General features: G+C 38.8%; 1 protein-coding gene across 1 annotated transcript; it reads right to left on the reverse strand.

Moving 5' to 3' along the window:
• Positions 1–22,797: 22,797 nt before the first annotated feature.
• Positions 22,798–25,853, reverse strand: LOC124935836. Its single transcript, XM_047476269.1, has 5 exons — positions 25,672–25,853; positions 25,238–25,291; positions 24,909–25,012; positions 23,524–23,562; positions 22,798–23,260 (listed from the first exon to the last, which is right to left on the reverse strand). The coding sequence occupies exons 1-5, from the start codon at positions 25,745–25,747 to the stop codon at positions 23,096–23,098; spliced, it is 438 nt and encodes a 145-aa protein (XP_047332225.1). The 5' UTR covers positions 25,748–25,853; the 3' UTR covers positions 22,798–23,095.
• Positions 25,854–26,280: the final 427 nt, after the last annotated feature.

Here is a 26,280-nt window from a genome sequence, read left to right on the forward strand (position 1 = left end):
AATGCGTCCTGGTGAAACAATGAACGATTTCGACACCAGATTCAGCAAGATCGTCTCCTCTCTGTCCATCCAAGCCAAGACCTATAGCAACCGGGAGCTTTCTATCAAGTTCATGCGTGCTCTTCCAAGAGAATGGGACATAAAGACTATGGAGATGAGAAAATCCAATGATCTGAATAAGATCTCTCTCTTTGATCTCTTCGCTGACCTCAAGGCCTACGAGTTCAAGCTGAACTGTAGGATGGAAGAAGATCAACCCTCGTCCGTTATTATTAACAAGGCGTTGGTGACTGCTGAAGAGCCACCAACCGCTTTGGACGTGAAGATGACAGCTCAGCAGCTGAGCAGCGATGCCATGTCTCTCTTCGTGAAGAAGTTTGGCGACTTCATGAAGAAGAGCAACTCTAACTCAAACTCTTCAAATTCTAATGATAATAGAAAATTTAAAGCTAATGTTACTTGTTTTAACTGTGGTATTAAATGTCATTATGCATCGGAATGCCGGAAGCCAAAGCGTGAAGATGCCAAGGAAGATGGAAAAGAACTGAAGGCTCTTATGGCTGGTGACGGAAAGAACAGAGGAAGCAACCGTGGCTCGTACTTCTCATCCAGTGAAAGTGATGAAGAAGATGTGGTCTACTTCATGGCCAGAGAAGATGAGGAAGGAACTCAGGAGACTGAGGTATTTGATTTCTCCTCTGAAAGGTTTTCAAGGAAACAACTGGTAGCTGCACTAGATGACATGGTCATCGAGTACAGAAAGCTAGCAGAATCTCTAAATGAAACTAAATCTTCATCAGATTTAAAAGAACCAAATCTGTCTAAAAAGGAAGAGTCACATGTTTTTGAAAAGAAGATTGAAGAGATCTCATCTGAAAATGAGATGCTCAAGGAACAGATTCAAACTCTTTCATCTGAAAACAAAAGACTTAACTATGTTGTTTGTGCATGGACAAGGTCTGGTGATGCTGTCAAATATCAGATCAGCATGTTGAAACCTGCTGGATCTAGATCTGGATTGGGATTTGATAGCAATGATCCTAACCTGTCCAGCAAAAAGTCAAAGCTAAATGACAAACTTAAGCCAATAAGTTTTGTCAAAGGAAGTTTGACTGACATTGAATTTGATCATATTCATGAAGAAGTTGCTTTCAAAAATGAAATAGTTTATGTTCCACCAACTGTTAGGTGACTTAAGAATAAGCTAGAAAAGGCTAATAAGTTGGGTAATCTAAAACCTGACTCTAAGTCAAGGAGTTTTAAGAGAAAATCTTCTTCAAAAGCTAAAGGATCAGTGGCTAGCAGGAAGTCGTCTGCTAAGTCAAAAAACATACGCATTAATCACAACACAAAGTGGGAAATCCATCAGAATAACTCAAATATGGATTCCTAAGGGACTAATTGATCGATGACCCAATTGAGTGTGGGTACCAAGATTTGTAAATAGTTTATTTTGTAGGTGATGCAGGAGGATAGCAGGAAGGAAGCTAGAAGAGTACTCCTCTGAGTACACAGCCTGGAAGATCAACAATGACATTTGCCATTCTAGAAGAATAAATGTTTTTATTTGTTAAAAATATTTTTGGTCTTTGGACCACAAAAACTGTTTATAAAACTCTAATGTCCATATTCATTGTGAGAAGAAAAATTTCTTGGGAATTAAGGATACTCTCTAGACGAATATCCTTAATCGGTCTAATCAGACAAGGATGTCTAAAAGAAATAGTATGTACTTAGACGTATTTTGCTCACAATTCATACATCTAAGTCTATATGTTAAGGTGTTATACCTACTCAATTAGACGGACATGTCTGATAGACGTTAGACGTTTTTACGTCTTGAGCAAAATGATGCTCACGTCTAATAAACACACGTCTAACACGTGTTGTTTATGCGGAATTAGACGTACACGTCTAATAAACATTAGACGGATTTATTATAAACACGGAATTAGACGTATGCGTCTAAAACACTCATCCGTCTAATAGACGTTGTGTTATTTGTGAAGTAAGAAAAACGTCTAATTACGTGCTGATTAGACTGATCAGGGACAGCTGTCACACGCTGAGAGCTATCTGTTTTTCCCACTCAAAACATCGAAAAGTCATCTCTTAATAACATGAAGACACGTGTCTATCAAGTTTAGAGAAAATGATTGATATACCCTCATTTTTAATGATTACTTCTTGAAAAAGGACGTCTAACATTTATTAATGGGCCATACCCCTAGAATAGACGGTTATTATGTATTTCCATCTTTCATCTACATAAGGACATTACTGCATGATTTTGAAAAACTTTCAATCTCTCGAAATCTCTAAGAACCCTAGTTTTCTTGCATTTCTCTCACTAAATCTCTCTAAAATATCGTGTAGATTCACACTCTCTCAAAATGGTGAAGAAAATCACTCTTGGTCACTGTACTTTAGGTGGACTTTCCATCGGTGTATTCTTTTGATCAGCCGGAGGTGGTAAAGATGTTCCAAACCCTAGAATATTCTAGGTTGAGGAAGTATATGGGCGGACCGTTCATCTTCTATGAAGATGAAGTTCGCGAGTTTTTCAAGACGGCAGTTATGGTGGATGATTCCATCGTAGCAACCGTTAACGGAAAGGAGATCTCTTTTGACGAAACGGTTTATGCGGAGTTCTTTGAACTTCCGATAGAGGGTCATCTGTTCGACTTGGTGCTCTCTTCAGAAATCATGGAGGAAATGAAGACTTCCTTCTCTACTGACGGTTCAAAGATCCATGTGAATGGATACAAGAAGGTATTCAAACCTCACTTCATTCTCTTAAACGACGTGGTGGCGAAGGCGTTGCAAGGGAAGGCTGGCTCTTTCAATCTCTATAGTCAAGACCGTTTTGACTATATGTGTGCCATTTCTAAAGGGATCCAAGTGAATTGGGGTCACACCCTTTTTCAGAATCTGTGTTACTCTATCAGCCAGACGAACAAGGAGAGTATCACGTATGCGGCTCAACTGAGCCACCTGTTGATGTTTTTGGGGGTTCCTGTTGGTGAACCGGCGTAGATTAATTCTCCAAGATTTTTTACTGCTCTTACGGTGGCCAGAACTCTTACGAGAATGAAGAGAAACCTAGAGTCTGCATCTGGGGCTTCTAGTTTCCAGACTGGTGGAAAGCCGTCCACCCGATCAAAGCCTTCTGCTTCTGTTATGTCAACAGGAGCAAAGAGAACCAGAATTGTGAACGAATCGGAGGCCAGTTCCTCCAGCATGAGAAGCCCAAATCAGAAGGACTCTGAATCAGTTGATTCAAGGGTGAAGCAAGGTCCAAGCGTACTTGATGCTACCCCGATGACATCGTTATCCACTCCCTCAACTTATTTGAGGAAACCTTTGAGGTCTTGTGCCTCAAAGGAGAAGAAGACAAAGGCGCCCCGCGCGTCTAAATCTGCTATGGTAAAGTCTTCTAAATCTTTGGCTGCTGTGCCAAAATTTGATGTTCCCGAAGTGGAACAATCTGAATCTGTTTTCTCTCCTTTGAGAGAATTTGCTGAAGGGCCTGTTGTTGAGTCAGTCGGTCCAAATGTTGAAACTATTAACAGGGCGGAGTTAATGTTACTCAATCTGATCATGTAGCCGTCAGTGCTACCGAGTCGTCGAAACCAGAACAAGGTGCTGTTCTTACCCTTGTTGCTGGTGAACCCAACATTCCTACTCCCAAGAATTCCTTGGTGGTCGGAAAGATTATCTGTAGAGAGCTTCCTGCTAAGCTCTGTTTGAAACCCCAATCTGCCTTTGAACTGTTGCGGGCCAGAAAAGGGACAAGAGGAATTGTAATTGGTGAACCCAGACCAGCTCTAAAACCTGTAGAGGTTGTTGGAAAAGGGAAATCCATTGCATTTCAAGCTCCTGAGAAGGTATCTGAAGCAAGAGGTATCGTTGATCTTATTCTGGATTAAGTGAAAGTTCTTTCCTCTGAAAAGTTAGGAATCTATGATTCCTGGTGTACTGAGAGGTTGTCCTCTAAGTACAACGACTCTCTGTCTAATGTTGTCATAACAAAAGAATGGAAGAAGAGAGTGGCAAACGAGAAGAAAGTCCTGAAATGGGAAGGAACTTCATATGTGGGTGAAGCGTTGAACAAGAGAGAAGTGGTGGAAGCTTGCATTCTTGGAAAAGCTCTGTTTCCAATCTATGAAGCCAGGAAAGCTAACTTCAACTCTGATGCAAAAGGAGCTGATGTTGAAGCAAAAGTACTGAAAAAGTTGAATGACATCTTGGAAAGCTATGTTTCTGCTGCTTCCAGACATATTCATGGCGCCGATTGCTCTGGCGTAGAACGGCTCAACAAAGAAGAGGCAATGGATATCCCAGATGCTGATGAATCAGATGTTGCTCTCCTGATCGAATTCGGGAACTTGTCTGCCGAAGAGAGACGTATTCTAGATCACCCTGTTCAAGAGCTTCCGAATGAAGAAGAAGGAATGGTGAATGTTCAAGGGCCTGAACAAGCTCTTGAGACAAATGTTGAAGAAGTGATCATAGAAGATGTAGCAGAGGAGGCTTTGAAAGCTCCTATTGAAGAAGATGCGACTGTAACCCCTGTTACAAGAACAGAGGTTGTTAAGGAGAAATTGGTTGAGGTCACTCAGCCAGAAACTGCAAGAACTGAGGGGGAACCCTCTAAAGAGAAAGATGATGAAGAAGAAAGTTCCTCGTCTGAGGAGGAATAGGATGAGCAACCAACGTTTGTTAAGACCTATTTATTTCCCGATAGCGTTGTGGGAAGTGTTCACGAAAACATCAACATTCCCCGTCACTATTCTGGAAATATGCTCGAGAGATTTGAAAGATCAGAAAAAGAAATTGAAGAAGAAGCACGAGATAAAGCTGCTGAGAATGCTAAAATGAGTCAGCCGGAGCAATCCTTGCAAGTTCATACAAACTTTGAGCCTATTCAAAGTATGGCAGCAGAATCTGAAGAAGTGTCTTCTCACGAAGATTCATCTACTAGAGGAAATAAAATGTTAAGATCTATGAGGTCTATGCTCTCCTCAATGCAGAAGACTATGTGTCAGTCAATGAACTCCAGGGAAGAAGAAAGAGAACTTTCGCAATATGTTCAAGATCCTAACTGAGCTGGATAAGACCTTGAAGATGAACGCTTATGAGACCCATGTCTCGAATGTAAAGTTTTCAAAGTTTGAAAAGGAATTCTTCAGCCGCCAAAGTGAATTATTTGACATTGAGAGGCATATCAATGACGAACGTCACAAGGAAACCATGGATGAATTCAGTCTGGTGAAGAATCAGATGGTAGAAATGCAAGGTTGCATGAACAGAAATGATAATGAACGTCAAGCATTTGTTGAGACCATTTCTAGGAAGTTTCAAGCAAAGGAGGATGCAATGGGCAATGTTGAAGGTGCTCGACCTCGACCAATTCAAGGTGAGTCAAGCAAGAGAAATGATGGTGTGTCAACCGGGACAAGATCCAGGCGGGCCCCAAGTACTGATGACAATCCTAGGCCAACCAAGAGAGGTGGTGGTCGAAGCGGTGGTGAGCGTGGAGGAAGAAGGGTGGTGGCCGGAGTAGGCTATTAAATGTTGATCAAGGAGGACGTGTCAGTGCTGGTGAGCATGGAGGAAGATCGAATGCATGAGGTCGTGGTGGTCGCGGCTATCCTCATTTCATGAACATGCTTCCCGGGCAAGAAATGAGTCCAACCGATCCTCGAGTGAAAAGGGAAGAACAATGATCTCTCTTCTTTTACTCTGCTTAATTTTATTGAACATGGTATCTTGATAGTTTTTCAAATACTGGTTCTCTTTGGATGAATGGTGTAAGTGAACAAATTGTTTGTTTATTTATTGGATGAATGCATGTCTTGATATATGTATGCAGGTATGCAATTTCTTCATCAAAAAGGGGGAAATTGTTGGGTCAAATTATTTTGACTAAGTGTTGAAATAATTTATCCACTGATATTTTGATGATGAAATAATTTATAAGTTTCAATACAGGTGTATTGAGACAACATGTCGCTAGACTTGTATCTAATGAGGGCCATTAGACCGATTTTGATTTTCATTCGCATAAAATTAGACGCAAGTCTAATAGAACTAGACGCACAGTCTAACTCATCGGAGTTAAACGTGTAAGTCTAATAGATGTGTAAAAAATTAGACGGATAGTCTAATGAATACACGGAATTAGACGTAAGTCTAATAGATGTGTAAAGAATTAGACGGATAGTCTAATGAATACACAGAATTAGACGTAAGTCTAATAGATGTAAAGAATTAGACAGATAGTCTAATGAATACACGAAATTAGACGTAAGTCTAATAGAATTAGACGTATAGTCTAACTCATCGGAGTTTGACGTGTAAGTCTAATAGACGTAAATAATTAGACGGATAGACTAATTAGTGAAAGTTAGACGTGAGTCTAACTCCTTCAGATTAGTCTGAGGTAGAACCGGAATTAGACGTGACAATCTAACTCAGTGGAGTTAGACGTGCCGGTCTAATGGTTATTTAATAATTAGACGGGTAGTCTAATTAGTGAAAGTTAGACGTGAGTCTAACTTCTTCAGATTAGTCTGAGGTAGAACCGGAATTAGACGTGGCAGTCTAACTCAGTGGAGTTAGACGTGCCGGTCTAATGGTTATTTTATAATTAGACGGGTAGTCTAATTAGTGAAAGTTAGACGTGAGTCTAACTCCTTCAGACAAGTCTGAGGTAGAACCGGAATTAGACGTGGCAGTCTAACTCAGTGGAGTTAGATGTGCCGGTCTAATGGTTATTTTATAATTAAACGGGTAGTCTAATTAGTGAAAGTTAGACGTGAGTCTAACTCCTTCAGACAAGTCTGAGGTAGAACCGGAATTAGACGTGGCAGTCTAACTTAGTGGAGTTAGACGTGCCGGTCTAATGGTTATTTTATAATTAGACGTGTAGTCTAATTAGTGAAAGTTAGACGTGAGTCTAACTCCTTCAGACAAGTCTGAGGTAGAACCGGAGTTAGACGTGTAGTCTAACTCAATGGAGTTAGACGTACCCGTCTAATGGTTATTGTAATTAGACGCGAGTTTAATTCTATTAGACCAGGCGGTCTAACAGACGTTTTTCATTAGAAGGAGTTGACTTATTTCATTAAACTGATTTTCTCAAATCCGTCTAACTGAAATACGTCTAATGCTCTTTTTAAGCAGTACGCTTGAATCTAGCATTTCTCCTACCCACGTGCTATAGTTATACCCTACTCCTACTCCACTTTCCAGTAAATATTAGTACAACAGCTATATGCATCCAATCAAGGAATGCCACGTAAGAGAATTTTCCTCACATTACCCGTTTTGCAGGTACATCGCTGATGGAATATTCGGCGCACTACCAGTTCGGTACGGCCACGATCCTTGTTCTCGGAACCTGCTGTGTACAATGGAGGCTTTCCAATGAAAGAGTGCCACGTATCATTCTTGAAGATTCGACCGTTAGCTCCTGCTCAGTATTTAATCAATCCTAAGGACAACAGACGAAATACCTCACGAGCCTCAACAAGTCTTACGAACAAGCAATCTGATTTTACAGTGAGAGACTACTCAATCATCTTGCTTACTGAACTTATTCTGTGAAGCTTCTTTCTAATTGTACTGTGTGTGAATCGAGAGAGAGCTAGAATCAAAACACCATTAGTTGAGTGATATTCTTCATCTTGTAATTGAACAGAAAGTGTTCTATTTAAGAGTGAGTTAAGTGTGTAAACTGTATTTGATTCTCATCATATTATACTGAATCCTTCCGGTGGTTGGAAGAAGGGGTGACGTAGGAGTGTTTCTCCGAACATCCATAATCAAACTGTTGTGTTCTTCTTTTCTGTCGTCTTTTCATATTTCATCTTGTGCTTCAAACCCAAGTAAACAATTCCGCCTTGAATCTGTTTCAAGTGTTTACACAAGTTTGCGTAGAATAGAAAGAGATATTAATCCCTAATAGGATTTCTATCAAACCGTTTTTCATAAGCCTTCATCCTTAGTCAGACCCCTATCTCTAACGATAAAGTCGATCCTATCAAAGCTTTTGATTGAGGATACAAATGGACAGCCTAGGGGCGTTAAGAATGAAATTCAAGGCGTCATGCTAGGTGTTTAAGAGTTTGTTTATATAAGGGAGGTTCAGAGAAAGCTCCAAGGCCCAAGCCCATTACCAACTAACTTTCCTAATTAAACTATCTACTTATTTAAATGAGGAAAGCTATATAATGAGTTTACTCTAAGTAACTTATGTGACAACTTAGAGAAACTTTTAGTTTTGTCATGTGGCATGGCTCTATATTTGACATGTCACACAAGTAAGGTGTGGTGTCATTTTTGGTCAATGAGCATTCATGATGACATCATAATCGGGTGTAACTTTGGTTTACACCTCATTATTTAGCCATTTTAATTTTGAATTCAAATAGAAAGTGTTTTCCATCATTCTTCATAATTCACGGCTTGAAGGTTCTAAGAGGCTCCATGTGCTCTTCTTGGTTGGATCTGGGGTCAAACCTTGGGTCAGGTTACCGGTTGGGTCCCTTAGTTGGACTTATGTCTTGACTTGACCTTGGCCTTAACATTGACCTTGACCTTGACATGGACTAGGACCTTCTTCAATTCAAAAATGGACTTTCTTGAATAAATCTTGGTCTTTCTTTAATATCTTTAACATGGATCTTGGTCTTTCTTTACCTTTAACATGGATCTTGGTCTTTCTTTACCTTTAATATGGATCTTAGACCCTTCTTGATTAATCTTGGCCTTCTTTCACTAGTGATTCTCCATATTTCAGTTTCTTTAAGATTCCCTACAAAAAAAGGAACAATATTACTTAAGAAATTAATGATAGAATCGGCGTAATCAATAGAGACGAGGGTCTGCCTATTGATGACGATTTCGGATAAATGATTTGATAGAAATCCTGTTAAGGATTTAAATCACTTTTTATTCTTCACAAACCCTTGCAAACTCTTGAACGATTCAAGTGTGGAAACGTTTTCTCAAATTTGAAGCTAAGAACCAAAGAATGTGTTACGATCCTCGAATAAGAAAGCGCACCCTCCTCGGTCCTATGGAACAATTGGGCCAGCTTTATGTTCCGTTTAATAATTCATCTTTTATCTTCTCTTATATTTCTTTAAAACCGAATTCTGTTATTTTGTAAGTTGTTATAACAAATTTGTAACCGACTCTTGGGTACTTCAGCCTCTTTAAATGTTGATGCCCACCCCACTTTTTGGGCTATGAATGGAATATTTTGGAACTTGTTGCTCTAAGTTATCTCTCGGCCCTCCTCCCCCTTCTTGGACCGCTAGGTGTAATGTAGTGGTATTTCTCTCCTCCCCTTCGGCTCTTTTCTCCCTAACCTCGAATTCTCCTCTCATTCTATGTCCGCTATGCTTGAGTGTTGAATTCCACCATTGGCCCCGATCATCAAGAACCCGTTTCTTGAATTAAAGAACTTGAAAGGCTCGGTCGTAATTTAAAGTTTAACATCTTGGTATCAGAGCTGGCCGATTTTCAACATGGTAGAAACTCGCCAGCAATCAGAAATGGATGCGCTCAAGGCCCTCATTGAAAACCTGTTCCAACAAACAGCTGCGATGGAAGCTGCCATAGACCGAAGATTTGATGCGGCTGAAGAAAGAATGGCAGCCTTTGAGAGCGGGGCATCTGGAAATGTGCAAGAACCCCGCCACAGACCCTATGAAGATAATTCTTGCCACAGTCATTCCCCATTTAGGCCCCAGCACCCTGGTCAGAACCGCGACCAACACTATGCTCCTCCTACTCGGCTAACCAAGGTCGATTTTCCTCGGTTTTATGGGTCGGATGTCGAGGGCTGGCTAATATCTGCCGAGTAATTTTTCAGGGTGGATAAAACTAGGGATTCCACGAAACTAGAAATTGCACCCATTCACTTTTCTGGCGAAGCAAGAATGTGGTATGGATCTTATCTACAGAATCGAGACCATATGGAGGCCCTATCTTGGGACGTGTTCAAGAGAGATCTTATGACGCAATTCGGACCCTCTATACACGACACTCCAATGAGACAGTTGATGAATCTGAAACAGGTTGGGTCGGTTCAAGATTATAATCTGCAATATATGTCGATCTCTCAAAAACTCTACAACATGCCAAGGGAATATGTCATAGATTGCTACTTGTCCGGTCTAAGGGAGGAAATTGCAAACTGTATCAGGTTGCGATTCCCGGATTCTCTAAACAAAGCCATGGCCGTGGCTAAAGTCCAAGAAGCAACGTATCGGTCCTTAATGAGCAATGGGAATTTGTACAGCGCCGAGCCACCACTACTGCCCAATCCGAGCATCGTCAAACCAAGTTGGCAAAGCACGAACAGACCCCCATACACCAAGCCGAGCTCATCATATGGGTCTTCTTCGAGTGCAAATTAGGGCCATGTTAAGCAATTAGACACAGCCTCAATGGATGAAAAGAGAAGGAAGGTCCTATGCTACACTTGCGACGAAAAATGGCAACCAAATCACAGGTGTAAATCAAAGTTATTCATGGTCTCGGCCAATGATCAAGAAGTCGCCCCAAGTCCCCAAGAACCTGTTCCGGAGGTAGACCTTGATGATTCTCTTTTGCAGCCTAACGCAGTGGAAGAATTAGCCATATCCTTACATGCATTGACGGGTTCTAAAACCTTTCAAACGCTCCAGATTCTTGGTAAAGTTGGGAACCTACCGGTCGTGATCTTAATTGATACAGGCAGCACTCATAATTTCATTAATAGCAGGATAATAAAGAACATTAGCCATGACATACTTCTCACCCAAGTGCTCTCGGTCCGAGTGGCAGACGGCTCTAACATTCTATGCTCTAGTTTCTGCCAAGATCTGAAATGGTCTATGGAAGACAAGTTTTATCAAGCAAATATGAAGGTATTGACAATGGCAGGGTATGATATTGTGCTGGGAATCGAATGGTTGATTACTCTAGGCCCTTCAAAATGGGATTTTAAAAAATTAACACTCTCTTTTAAAAGGGAAGGGATAACCACGGTCTTGCAAGGCATACCCCATACACAAATCCATTTAATGAAGGGTGATCACCTAGAGAAGTTATTAAAGAAAGGCAATGTTGCTGCCATGATCCAAATAAGAAGTGAAAACGAAGCACAATTTTTCTCGCTCTCTACAAGGCCACCAAATGATATTCCTGAAGACCTTCAGCAAATGCTAGATGATTTCAGCCCAATATTCCAGCAACCTGAGAACTTACCACCCGCTAGGGAACAAGATCACCGCATCCCATTAAAGGAAGGCACGGAAGCTGTATGAATGCGTCCCTACCGATATCCCGCCCTGCAGAAGACGGAAATTGAACATTTGGTCAACGATATGCTGGACAGGGGAGTCATAAGAAGAAGCCACAGCTCTTTTGCCACCCCTGTGGTGTTGGTCCGAAAGAAAGACTTATCATGGAGAATGTGTATTGATTATAGGCGGCTCAACTCAGCAACCATTAAGGATAAGTTTCCTATCCCGGTCATTAAAGAGTTAATGGAAGAATTTCATGGGTCCAGGTTCTTTTCCAAGCTCGATTTGCGCTCAGGATTCCACCAGATAAGGATGCACCCAGGTGACTGCCACAAAACGACATTCCGTACTCACGAAGGCCTGTATGAGTTTTTGGTGATGCCCTTCGGCCTAACCAATGCACCGTCCTCCTTCCAAAGCTTAATGAACGCGACCCTAAAACCATTTTTAAGGAAGTTTGTGCTAGTATTTTTTGATGATATCCTAGTATACAGCCCGAGCTGGAAGGAACATATCCAGCACCTACATAAGGTACTTTCAATATTGCAACATAACGAGTTATTCCTTAACAGGGAGAAATGTAATTTTGGGTGCAAGCAAATTTCCTATCTTGGCCATGTCCTTGACGAGAATGGTGTAGCCACAGATCCAGCAAAGTTAGAAGCAATGATCACATGGCCAGTTCCAGAATCTCTTAAGCAATTGAAAGGGTTCCTTGGTCTGACCGGATACTATAGAAGATTTATAAAAGGCTACGGCTCCATAGCACGACCACTCATGGCCCTGTTGAAAAAGGGTTAGTTTGAATGGAATAAAGAAGCTGAAGATGCATTTCTAATGTTGAAGCAGCGTATGCTTTCCCCTCCGGTCCTGGCGCTTCCAAATTTCGATATTCCCTTTGTAGTAGAGACCGATGCAAGCGGAATTGGTATAGGGGCAGTTTTAATGCAAGAAGGTCGACCAATTTCATTCATAAGCAAGGGGATTGAACCAGAAAAGTTACCATCATCCACATATGAAAAAGAACTCATGGCCTTAACCTTTGGGGTGGAGAAGTGGCGATCTTACCTTATGTACAAGCAATTTATTGTAAAGACCGATCATGAAGCTCTTAAATACTTGCTGGAACAAATAGTTCAAACCCCGGCTCAAGAGAAATGGCTCTATAAATTGGTGGGATATGACTTTGTTGTTCAATATAAAAGGGGAAAAGAAAACTTGGTGGCAGATGCTTTGTCTAGGCGGGTAGCAGGTGTTCAATGTGCAGGAATTTCGGTCTATCACACTGTTGTCCAAAAACAGATTCAGGAAAGCTATGAAGAAGATCCCAACTTAACCAAAGTCATATGTGAAATTCTTGCTAATGTTGATTCTCACCCAGAATGCTCATACGACCACGGGTTATTGATGAAAAAGGGACCGGCGGGTGGTGGGGAAGAATAACGACCTCAGAAATACCTTAATTGCAGCCATGCACTTGGGAGCAGAAGGGGGGCATTCGGGGACTCTAGTCACCCAGAAGAAAATGCAACTTGTTTACTATTGGCCAGGAATGCTTAATGACATTAGGGAATTTGTCCGGACCTGTGAAGTTTGCCAAAAAAATAAATCCGATAACTCAGCATATAGGGGTCTGCTTCAGCCCTTAGCAATTCCCAATCGATTCTGGGAATCGGTCTCCATGGATTTCATTGAAAGCTTGCCTAAGTCAAAACGTAAAAGTGTTATATTTGTGGTAGTTGACAGACTATCGAAGATGGCCCACTTTATGAGTCTGCAACACCCCTTTTCTGCCCGGACAGTAGCTGAGTTATTTGTGGACAACGTTTCCAAGCTCCACGGAATGCCAACAACCATCATTAGTGATCGGGGCAAAGTGTTCTTAAGCACCTTTTGGTAGGAATTTTTAAGTATACAAGGAGTAAAATAAGCTTTATCTTCAGCCTATCACCCCCAGACGGATGGCCAGACCGAGATAGTCAACAAATGCTTGGTCACTTATCTACGCTGCATGGCTGGCCAAACACCGAAAGATTGGGTACGCTGGTTGTCTTTGGCTGAATGGTGGTATAACACTAATTTTCATACAGCAATACAAACAACTCCTTTTGAAGCCATATATGGATATCCCCCCCGGTCCACACACCGTATGTAGCAGGTGACTCGAGAGTGGAAGAGGTGGATGTATCGTTAACGGCCAGGGAAGCTTCACTCCAACTCATAAAATTCCATCTAAAAAGAGCCCAGAATCGTATGAAGCAGCAGCAGGACAAGAAGAGAAAAGATGTCACGCTGCAAGTGGGTAGCTGGGCATTGGTGAAGTTACAGCCATATAGACAACGTTCGGTCCAGAAGTTATTCCACAAGCTCTCACCAAAGTATTTTGGGCCATTTGAAGTGTTGGAAAGGATTGGGGAAGTTGCTTACAAGCTGGAACTCGGGGCCGACAACAGAATACACAATGTCTTCTATGTCTCGCAATTAAAATCATTCAAAGGTACCCCTGCTGCTGTTGAAAATATTCCCCAACTTAGCACACAACCAAACAGGACCGGAAAAATTGTTGGTGAACAAGACATAATGGTGCAAGGAAAAATGAAAAAACAGCTGCTAATCAATTGGGATGGGGCCCAAACAGAAGACCAAACTTGGGAAGATGCAGAAGTTATAAGTATTCAATGCCCAGAGATGCTAGCAGCAAGGAGGCAAACAAGACAACACTCTCTTCGTCGGGGTCGACGAACTTCTGATGGGGGAGATGATGTTACGATCCTCGAATAAGAAAGCGCACCCTCCTCGGTCCTATGGAACAATTGGGCCAGCTTTATGTTCCGTTTAATAATTCATCTTTTATCTTCTCTTATATTTCTTTAAAACCGAATTCTGTTATTTTGTAAGTTGTTATAACAAATTTGTAACCGACTCTTGGGTACTTCAGCCTCTTTAAATGCTGATGCCCACCCCACTTTTTGGGCTATGAATAGAATATTTTGGAACTTGGTGCTCTAAGTTATCTCTCGGCCCTCCTCCCCCTTCTTGGACCGCTAGGTGTAATCTAGTGGTATTTCTCTCCTCCCTTTCGGCTCTTTTCTCCCTAACCTCGAATTCTCCTCTCATTCTATGTCTGTTGCGCTTGAGTGTTGAATTTCACCATTGGCCCCGATCATCAAGAACCCGTTTCGTGAATTAAAGAACTTGAAAGGCTCGGTCGTAATTTAAAGTCTAACAGAATGATAAGATGACAGAATGTAAATGACACAGCAGTTTGTTTATGGATGTTCGGAGCAAAACTCTCATACGTCACCCCTTCTTCCAACCACCGCAAGGATTCACTATACGTTTTTTAGAATCAAATACAGTTGCACGACTAGCTCACTGTTGAACAGAATATACTATGTTCAACTTACAGTATATTGAAGAATATCACTCAGCTAAACAATGCTTTGATTCTAACTCTCTCTTGATGTGCACGCAGTAAGCAAGAAAGCAGTTCGTTAGTGTATGATTCTCTGGCTATCGATAGATCGATCATTCATCCGTTGTCCTTGAAGATCATTAAATAGAGAGCAGGTACCAACGGTCGAATCTTCTATAATGACATGTGGCGAACTTCCATTGGAACACCTCCATAGTACACAGCAGACTCTAAACACCAGGATCGTGGCCGTACCAATCTGGTAGTGCGCCAAATATTCTTCTAGGATATTCCTGCAAAAACAAGTAGTGGGAAGAATATTTGCTTACGTGACATTAGATGATTGGTTACAACTAGTTGTTGTACTGATCTACACTGGAAAATGGAGTAGGAATCGCATACAGCTAGTTGATCGTGGGTAGATGGATGCTAGCTACAAGCAACTACTTAAGCATGGCATTAGACGTTGTTCACTTAGACTTACAAGTCTAATGAAATTAGACGCCCACGTCTAATAGAAGGATCTATTAGACCACCTGGTCTAATGGGATTAGACGACACGTCTAATTACGGTTCCCTTCAGACTAATCTGAAGGAGTTAGACTGCACGTCTAACTCTCATCTTTTAGACGAAACGTCTAACTACGTTTCCCTTCAGACTAATCTGAAGGAGTTAGACTGCACGTCTAACTCTCATCTGTTAGACGGCTACGTCTCCCTTCAGACTAATCTGAAGGAGTTAGAATGCACGTCTAACTCTCATCTATTAGACGACACGTCTAACTACGTCTGTTAGACTGCACGTCTAACTACGCGCTTTGAGACACGGACATAGAGTTTTTTTCCTGATCCCGCTCAATCACCATCCCCAAAATTTTCTTTGCTGGTCTCATATCCTTCATCTCGAACTCACTCCCTAAAAAACTCTTGACCTTGCGAACATCTTCCTTATTTATCAATGTTATCAACATATCATCCATGTATAACAATAGGAAGACCCCGCAACCATCAACCCACTTGACGTAGACACAACTATCGAAATTGCTTCTCATGAGATCGTTACGAACCATGAACTCATCAAAGAGAAAATACCATTGTTTTGGGGATTGTTTCAATCCATAAAATGAGCGTTTACGGAGATGTACATTTACTTCATAACCGATTTTCACAAACCCCTCGGGTTGTATCATGAATATATTCTCCTCCAAGTTCCATGAATAAATTTTGTCTTCACGTCCATTTGTTCGAGCTTCAAGTCAAACTGATTCACTAGAGCGAGCAATACACTAATGAACACATGTTTCACTGTCGAGGAGTAGATCTCAGTAAAGTTGACCCCTTCCCGTTGTGTGAAGTACTTAGCTACCAATCTCGCTTTAAATCTTGGCTTGTTATTACCCTCTTCACCTTCTTTTCACTTGAACACCCACTTTGAACCAACCAACCTCTGATTCTTGAGTTTGTCCACCAATTCCCATGTCTCGTTTTTGTTAAGCGATGTCATCTCCTCCGCCATAACATGCTTCCATTCATTTCTCTCCTTGCTCTCCATCGCTTCTTTAAACGATATTGATCTTAATCTGCCACAAGAAATACTTAGGACGCTAAATTGGAGTATTCAAATCACTCCAAAACTTGGGTTGTCCTACGGTCTCTATCTCGTGCTAACTGGTACGAGCTAAGTTTCTCTTCTGGATTCGTACTTTCCTCCTCTACCTGACTGTCAGTTTCATCCTCTTCATTAGACTCCCTGTGTCTGACGATTCTTTAGTAATCCCTCCTAGGAACTCCAACTCAAATTTGGTCATCTTTCTAGAGACTTCGTTAGTTTCGACTAACTGTATGTCCCATACTAAGATTCGGTTTCCCTAAAGACCACATCACGACTAATGATGCACTTGGTCGTCTCCCCGTCCTTAAAATAGTTTATAACCCTTTACTTTCTCAGATATCCAACAAACATACACTTCTTTGCTCTCGGATCAAGTTTTTCATCCCGATGGTGCATGTAAGCCACACACCCAAATACCTTCAAACATACACCAGACACCCTCAAGTTGTTGAGTTTTGGAGGAGCACCATTTCAAACATTATTTATGGTGTCTTGAATTCCAATGTTGTCGATGGACAATGATTGATAAGATAAGTCGTAGTGTTAACCTCTTCACCCCAAAACCACTTCGGTAGACTAGCCTCAAACAACATACACCAGACACGCTCAAGTAGCGTTCTATTCATTCGCTCTGCCAAGCCATTCTGTTGCGGTGTTTTTCGGACGGTTTTGTGACAAACAATCCCTTCTTTCTTGATAAACTAATTGAACTCCTTGCCTAGGTACTCCAAACCGTAATTTGTTTAGAGCTTTTTAACCTTCTTCCCGGTCTCAATCTCTACCATTTTCTTTCACTCCTTGAACTTAGAAAACGCCTAATCCTTGTGCTTCAAAATGTATACACAAACCTTGCGCGAACAATCATCAATGAAGGTGATAAAGTACCAACCTCCACCTGGAGTTGTAGTCCTCTCTGACCCCCACAAGTCTGAGTGAACATAACTGAGTGTCTCCCGAGTCACCTCAACCAACCGCCTAAACTTCACCCTCATAGATTTACCGTATATATAGTTCTCGCAAAACTCCAAATCATCAAGTTTCTCCATGTCAAAATAACCTCTCTTACTCAACTACTTCAAATCTTTCTCACTCATGTGCCCCAATCTCTTATGCCATATACTCATGGTAGATACATTTCGAGGTTTTGCCACTACCACCATATCACCAACCAAGGTGCTTCCTTAAAAGATGTAAAGACTCTTCTCTCATATGCCTCACATTACCTCTAGAGACCCCTTTGTGACCATACAAAACCAAGTTGGTCTACTGAGCCGAGAGAGATTAAATTCCTTTGAAGGTCCGGGACGTGTTGTACGTCCATTAATACCCTCTTGATTCCATCATCCATCTTCTAACGCACTATTTCGATCCCCATCACCGTACAAGACTTGTTGTTATCTAACAAACATCACCCACTCTAGTCTTCTCATAGGTCTCAAACCAACTCTCGTTAGGTGTCATGTGGAACGAACACCCGGAATCCATAATCCAATGCTTATCGGACAGATTAGTGGAGAGAACGAGAACGTCTGCACTTTCATACCCATTCTTGACCTCTTGAATACCTTCTACTTCTCTGCTCTTTTTCCCGTCTTTACTCAAATTTGGACAATCTCTCTTAAATTTCCCTCCTTATCACAATTGTAGCACTTAGTAGATTTCTTCCTGAGAGACTTCGAATGCCTATTCTTCTTTCTTTTATCTCCTCTTGGTTCTCCCTCGAACCAAGAGTCTATCTCTACTTACATTGATCTCTTCATTCTTATTCTTTGGTCCTTCGATCTCAATGCACTCATCACATCATCGAGGGAAAGCTCCTCCCTCCCATGCTCGAGTATGTCTACGAACGTCTAATAAGACTTTGGTAAAAAATTCAAAAACATTAGTGCCTTATCCTCATCCTTGTATTTATCCTTGATGTTTTCCAAATCAAGGAGAATCTTGACATAATTGTCGAGATGCGTCTGCAAGTCCTTCCCCTCATCTATTCTAAACTTGAAGAATCTCTGCTTGATTTAGATCTGAGATGACAGTGTCTTAGTCATATGCAAAGTCTCCAAATGAAGCCACACCTCTGTTGTCGCCGTGGCACTAGCAACCTCTCACGGAACCTTATCACTGAGACTAAGAATCAATGTGTTATAGGCCCTTTCCAACACCTCCATCTTTTTCTCCGTGTCCATTGAGGATGATAATTTCGATTCCCCCTCCAGTGCTTTAGCAACTCCCATATTGCCTAAGTGTGCCATCATCTTCATTTTCCACAATCTAAAGTCTTTATCCCAAAGAACTTCTCGATATCAACCCTAGAAGTCGACCCCATCTCAAATCTTCAAAATAATTGACCGAATTAAGAAAAAAACTCACAAAATAAATTGATTCAATAGAGTTATAATAGGGATTACAAACTCAAACTCTCTTTGTTTGTTCTAGGTTTTAGTCTCACGCTCTTTTTTCGTTTACAATGTATATATAGACTTTTAAAATTCATAATTTGGGTAAAGATCATGTGATATCTTTAACATCTCCACCACAATATGATCTAATGAAGATTTAGTTAACATTTCTATAATAATGCGATTTGATTGACATCTTCACTATTATGTGATTTCATGCCTTTCTGAATTCAACAAATAATCGCACATATTTTTCATTCCTTTTTTGTACCTAACATTAAAGCACGCCAAATTGGGCCTCAAAACCTTAGGACCAACTCCACATAAATATTAGGAGGAAAGCTTTCCAAGGCAACCAACCTCTGGCTCGGAGGCGAACCGAGTCGTTCTAGGCGAGCCTTCAAACTTAGAGGGCAAGTATATTATTAAGTTAATAGCAGGAATTAGACTTGCATATTTAAGTCTAATTTTTTCTCATAGCTATTAGTAGTTATATAAGGAAGTTTAGAGCGTCTGAAGTAACCTCTAATTAACCTAAATCGTCATTGTCAACTAGAAAATCTCGTCGGAGCTTACCGATCGTAGCCAAAGGCCATCATGACTTCTCTAAAGCTTCGAAAGCTCTTTTCAAATATCGGTGTAAAACTCTCCCAAGTGGTTGTACGTTTTCCAATCGAGTGGTAACTTCGATTTTCAAATAAAAACCATTAGTTATGTTCTTGCTTCAATTGTTATTTAGGTCGTATGTTTACTTTAATGTTGTTTATATGTTTGTTCTATGATGATTTACTAAAGGGTTTGTTGAAGTTTAATCAATTGTTTGATCTACAATTGATTTATCCAATTTAGACAAAAGATTTGATCGGAGTTGACATTGACATTGTTTTTTAGCATTGGTTCAAGAACAACATCCTAAACATAATTTAAACATATTCTAATAAGTTAGTCATGGTTTGTGGTAACTGTTAGACGTCTTGGATTCCTTCCTTCTTCTTGTTCGGTGATTTGTATCCAAGTTTAAGTTTTTTGATCGAAGTAATTGTTCGAACGTCCTTGTCAACAAACATAGAACTTTAATCTTGGCAAAGTCGTCTACGGTTTGAGCCTCTTCTCATCCGATGCTTGAAGTCGAGGAGATCGTTTGTGCATCCTAACTAAATAGAGTATGAACCTAGGTGTAGACGAGGTTTTCGTGTTAGAAGATGAAAAAGAACATGCGGATATGTAATCAAATTCCGGTTGATTGTTGCCCATGATGAAATGCAAAGCACCTGCGAAACACCTCGACGAAGATGAAGCTCAGGCGCGACTCCATGTTGTGTTGAGGGACTCTAGCAATGGAGATCGGGAACTGCTTTGGTTCGTCGGATCTTTTCACGTTCCGTCATAAAATTCAGTTAACCTAAACATTTAGTTAGCACACGAACCTACACGGCGAAATATTTTACAAAAATTATAAAAGTGTTTTACAAAAATCCAAAAAAAAATAAAATGTTAAGAACATTTTTTTAACAAAAATAAAATAATTTCACAGGAGGCCAATTGGAGTTTTCTCATTTTTTTCAAACTCAAAGATTCTAATTTCGGATAAGTTCAGATTTACTCTTCTTTCATATTACTCTCTCGATATAAATGCTTTGTTAAGTGTTTTTAATTTGTAGTCTTATCTAAGGCCGGGCGGCATGAGAATTTGGGGCCTTATGCAAATTTAAATTTTGGGACCCTTAAAATAGTAAAAAATATATTTTTTTAAATTTTAATAATATAAATTAAGATATAAATGATTAATATATCATAATAAAGAAATAAGAGATTAAAAGGGAGATAAAAAAAGTTATATATATATATATATTGCATAATATATATTTAATGTTAAAGGAGAAAAAAAAGGAAAAAAATAAAATTAATAATATAATATTGTTAAATATTAAAAATTGGGACCCTATAAAAGTGGGGGCCTTATGTAACTGCATAGGTTGCCTTACCCCACACTTCTAAGTTTGGAATAAGCATAGTCCCTTTAGACATGGGCTATATTCTTATACTAACAAGTTATGTTTGGATTTAAAACAAAGGTGAATTATTTCGTATTAGAGACCACCCTTGTGGACGGGTGTGTGGGCCATAGTGTCGATGTTCTTCCCCACACGTCATCAATCACCAAACTCAAAAGAATTTCTATCTTTCTTAATTTCTTTTAGAACAAACTAAGCGACGACTCTTAATTGAGACAGATATGTTTACTTTACTAAAATCCTATTTTTGGTCCAACATCTCACGTTATGTTAGACAAGACATCTCTTATAAGAGTGATCTTCTGTCCTCATTTTACGTGATTCGAGACATCTCTTATAAGAGTGATCTTCTGTCCTCATTTTACGTGATTCGATAGGAAGGTAACTCAAAAGTTTTTAGTAAAGCAAATGAACATTGTCTTTAAAAACAAAACTCAAGTCTAGATTAACATTTTGGGTTCTCATACCATTCGGGATTAGAGAGAAAGGTAAGACATGGAGCTAAAAGACCTTTCAAGTTTAAAAACGTTTTTGTTAAATAAACAATACTTAATCTTTTTTTCTCTCCCTCGGAGAGGAGAGAGGTCGAATTTTTAAATGCTTATAGTAGGTTTTTTTTGGTGATAGGTGAGTTTACTGCCATATTATTTATGGATATGAACAAATGATGTACACTCAAATATTTTGGCCCTTAAGGCCATTTGAGATAAATTTGAGTGTGGGAAATTTTTTAAAGATTGGACATGACTTTGTTATTTAAAATGCTTACAGTTGAAACTGCATATTTCTATAAAAAAAAATATATATAAATTTTTAAAACATTTGAAGAAATCTAGTGATATTGTTACTTTGAGTAAATGTCTATTTTTTATTCTGGCTCATTTGACGTCTAATCACTATATTTTCCTTCTTGTATGTTAAAAGAAAAATGTGGTGAGGGTATCAACACAAGAGCTCAATGAGTTATTCCTTGGAATCTATGGTGTGAAAAAATTAGTCTTTCTCATTATCGATTTTGAGTATTTAAATTGAGGCAACTCAGTTTGGATCATGGTATAAATGATTTGGAAGATAGATCCAAACTGATTTTTCTTTCTTATAAATTTATGATATTTAATAAAAAAAATATATATATAATTAAAATTAAAAAAGATATTTCTTTTAAGGTTTAGACATATTACCTATACCACTAATTACCCTATTACATTCTATCAAATATTTAATTTATTTTTTTCTCAATTTTACTAATTCTATATCCTAAAGGACTTCTTTAATAATTTACACACTTTAAAGGCGGATTTCAAAAGCACATCGAAATGCTTTAAAGTTGGATTTATTTCAAAATCCACCCATACTTTATGATTTAATATGGATTAGCTCTATTGACTTATAGTATATCTTGAAGGCATATCCCAACAATAGGGGGAAATTTGAGCAAATGACTCAAAAAATAGGGTGAATTATTTTTGGTGAGGGTGAGTAAATTAATTAGCGTTGGTGATCTTTTTTTTTCTGACGAAAATGTCCCTATTGCGTCACGCATCCTGAAGTTGCGTGACGCAATTTTTATTTTTCAAAAAATTTAATTATGAAATTTTTTGGACAAAATGCTTCAATTGCGTCACGCAACCCCCGTTGCGTTACGCAACCGCGTCACGCAACCCCAGGTGCGTCACGCAACCGCGAGACGAAAAAAAAAATTCGATTGCGTCACGCAACTGGAGTTGCGTTACACAAGGGTATAATTGTCATTAAAAAAAGAAGGTCACCAACGCTATTTAAATTATTCACTCTCACTCCCCTCAATTCACCCTATTTTTAGGGTCACATACTCAAATTCCCCACAATAGGACCCTTGGGCCACATCCTCTCAAAATTAATTTTAAAACATACTCTACCAATGTTTAACCTGATACCATACAAATATTATTATAATTAGACTAAATTTGTGTTAATTATAATACAAAATTATAGTATGTTTTTAATATAACAAGTTAAATAAAAGATAAGAACAGATTTGTTTTCCGTCAGGCCTGCACATGAACACAATACGAGATCATACTTAAAATGTCTATAACATAATTAGAGGGTCGACAACTAGAAGAAAGTTGTCACCATAAGCATGTATCAATTCATAAACCTAAAATACCATATCTCAGGCTAACTAATGCCTGTTTGTTCCCAATCAATGTATATCCCGACTTACAGGTAGATGCTAAGAATCACTCACCGCTTTTAATAAAATGATTCTTGTTATAAAAAAAATCAAGCTAAGAAGTTTAACTAGAAGAAGCTATAATGTTAGTAGACAAAATTGAGAAGGTTCAATTTTGCATTCCCCACTCATACATACACTAGGCAGATGAGTTGAGTATGTCTTCAGCATTCACGTTTAACTTAGCCTTGGCGGACTGCTTACTTTCCACAACTGGTGAAGCCGTCTCTTTCTTTGGGGGAGGAGGTGGTTCAGTTGGTCTGTTAGGATGAATTTGACTAACTTCCTCAGAAGGAATCTCAAACTGCCAAAAACAACAATATTAGCTACAATAACTGCCAAACTTTGTCCTTTAGTCACTAGATTGTTTGCCAAACTTAGCCAAATCAGCTGAATTATGGCTCTTTTATTTGTCATATAAGATCACATTTGAAAACAAAACGGGTGTAACTAACCCAAATTCAAAATTAATTGGCGATTTCATTGTCACTTACGATTCATATTAAGATTCAGATTAAAAAACAAACAATAAGATAAATTGATGAGAAAGAATTAATTTGGACTAACCTTGTAACCACATCCAGCTACACATGCATGAAAGCACTTCTACATGTTGAAAGAAGCAATGATCTAGTTAGAATTTAGCAATACCAAGCAAATCTAGAAACTAACCACATCAAAGGAAACACTATATGAATGAAACAAGTAACAACAGTACAATGATGAAGATAAATATAATAGTTAACTCTTAAATGAACTAATGGAGGAAACTAGAAACAAAAGAGCATCTTAAATGCAAGCTAACTCTTTCCCTTCTCTTTAAATTGTGATGCAAAACTAAGAAAAATAAAATCAGTCAAGCTGCTTGTAATATAGAGTTTAAGCCATCTTTTCTTCCAAAATTAGTTCAATTGTAGAAACAAGACCTATGCATCCATTTCTGTATAGGATATATAATATATTAGTAGTAGTAATATAGTATAGGCTTAGAATGGTAATTAGTAGAGTAAGATGGTAGATTAGTATGTTAGTAGCTTATAAGGAGTAAAAGTATATATTATTGAGGTATCAAATGAAATAGTATTGAATCTGAATTATCTTCTTTACAGGCTTAGCACATTCTCACCTCATCTATACAAGTCTAATACAAATCCTAGAGTTTTAGGCTGGTACGTTAGAATTCCATTCTCAAAATTGTTTGAATATTCATAATCTTTAAGGCCTTAATAACAAACTATTACTTCTACTAGTGACAGAATGTGAAAAGATAAGGCCTAATTTCACCAAAGATCTTCTCAATCACTACCTCCCGTTCCTTAATCCATGAGTGCACCATTTTCTGTAAAGGCAACATATGTACAAAGGCTATGATTTTACTCATTTCCTGAGTCCAGTCTCCACCCTCCCAAGAAAAAATACAAGTTATAAATGTGTTTGTTCATGAAGATTAAGTTGTACCATCAGAAACTGTCAGATGGCCCTGATCCCTACACTGTTAACATACCAGATAAGGGTGGGATTCCTTCCCATACAATGCCAGATTTATTTTTCTTTTTTTATTTCGGTCATGACACCCATTTCAATCAAGGTTGAACCTGAGACATTAACCTCTTAGATTAAGACTCTTACCATCGCTTGAGCTACCTTGAGTGAGTTACAATGTCATATTTGAGTTGACTGAACTCTTTATTTGGAAGGTCTAGAATGACTCATCCAAAGAAAACAACAAAACTAGCACTCCGAAGTGGAGGTCATGGCTGTGGGGTGTCATGCTAGCTTCCAACATTCAAAAAAAAAACTAATACTCGAGAAAACATTCTAAAAGTAAGCTTGTAACACCTTATATGGACCACTTATGCCTAGCTAGTGTAGATGATCAATATTACTAAACTTATATCATGTATCCAGTTCATTGGAATGGTGCATAAAAGTTAAGTAGATGATATATTAACCTCCGAGTAAGCAACTTGACCAGGAGAACGATCAATGAAGGCAGACCATTGTTGGTCCTTCAAAACTGGATCCTTGTAACATATCTCATCACACTCACTCAAGCCTGGTAAAAACATAAATAGACATGAAAATCAGAACCTAAAACAATCATAAGTTAATGTACTAAATTTTGGTCTTTTCTGCATTATTATATTTAACTTCCCTTCCCAATAAAAAAACTAAGTCAATCCAATCTTTAGATCTCAGACTTACATTAAGTTTTCATAAACTGGTTTTTAATATTATCCACAAACCACTTCATGTAAATAGAAAAAGAAGTGATACTTACACTCCTCCCATGATTCACCATCAGCATCACATCCTTTCTTGCAGAATATTCTCCCTACATAACAGAACAAGACTTCATTTTGCAGCATCTAGAAAGAACTAAAGATTGATAAATTAATTGGTGAAAAGATAACAGTTGACTTCATTTCTGGCATATGGTATGGACCCATTTCACTAAAACTTAAAGGGTCCTTGACCCATTAATTTTATAAGCTAGATCATGAGGATACTAGATAAACCCTAAATTCCACAAGAGAAAAACGACACGACAAATCAGTAAATATGAAATTAGTATATAAGCATTTTCAGTCACATGTCAATATAGTCATATATATATGTCTTCGGATCGATCTATACAGAAAAATCAACCTGATTAACAAAAAATGTGATTAAAAAGCTAGGAATAAGAGGGATGAGAGAATGGTAAGGCGTTACATGGAATCTGCGTAAGGGCGGCGTACTTTTTAGTGCATTGATTCCCACAAGGTGGTATCCATTCCTCCGGAAGCATTCTTTTTCCTAAAGATTGATTTCTCTCGGTTTATGTCTCTGTATTTCTCTTTCTCTATTTTCTCTCATTCCTCATGTTTGGCAAAGATAGAAGCTTGGGGGTTGGAGGGAAGAGGAGCCATTGACCATCTTGATCAACGGACCATACGGACGGATGGTAAGCGTAAGGGCAATATGGTAATTTTACACGTCTATCCTTGTAGAATTAAAAATAGTTGAAAAACTTAAAGCAAGTTTAGTGGTTATTTAAAAATAATATTTAACATTATTATTGATAGTAAAAGTATAAAATGAATTATATAAATGGTAAATTTTAATAAAATATAAATTATTTAATAATAAATAATCCATAATATTTTAAATTTTATATATAAAAACTGTTCAACTTATTTAATAATTTATTTCTAATAAATTTTTAATCGATAAATTAGTTAAATTGAGGTTTTATATGGGTGTCAATTCAAGTTGTACCTCTCCTTTTAAAATTTTGAATTCTTGTAATATAAATCGAGGGGTCTCTTTTATTATAAAAAA

Source organism: Impatiens glandulifera, chromosome 4, assembly GCF_907164915.1.
Source record: "Impatiens glandulifera chromosome 4, dImpGla2.1, whole genome shotgun sequence".
NCBI classification, from domain to species: Eukaryota; Viridiplantae; Streptophyta; class Magnoliopsida; order Ericales; family Balsaminaceae; genus Impatiens; species Impatiens glandulifera.

Coding starts and splice junctions, on each gene's coding strand:
- LOC124935836 (XM_047476269.1), bottom strand. CDS start 25,747: ATGCTTCCGGAGGAATGGATACCACCTTGTGGGAATCAATGCACTAAA. Junction 25,292..25,671: donor CGCCCTTACGCAGATTCCAT/GTAACGCCTTAC, acceptor TCTGTTATGTAG/GGAGAATATTCTGCAAGAAA. Junction 25,013..25,237: donor TGGTGAATCATGGGAGGAGT/GTAAGTATCACT, acceptor TGTTTTTACCAG/GCTTGAGTGAGTGTGATGAG.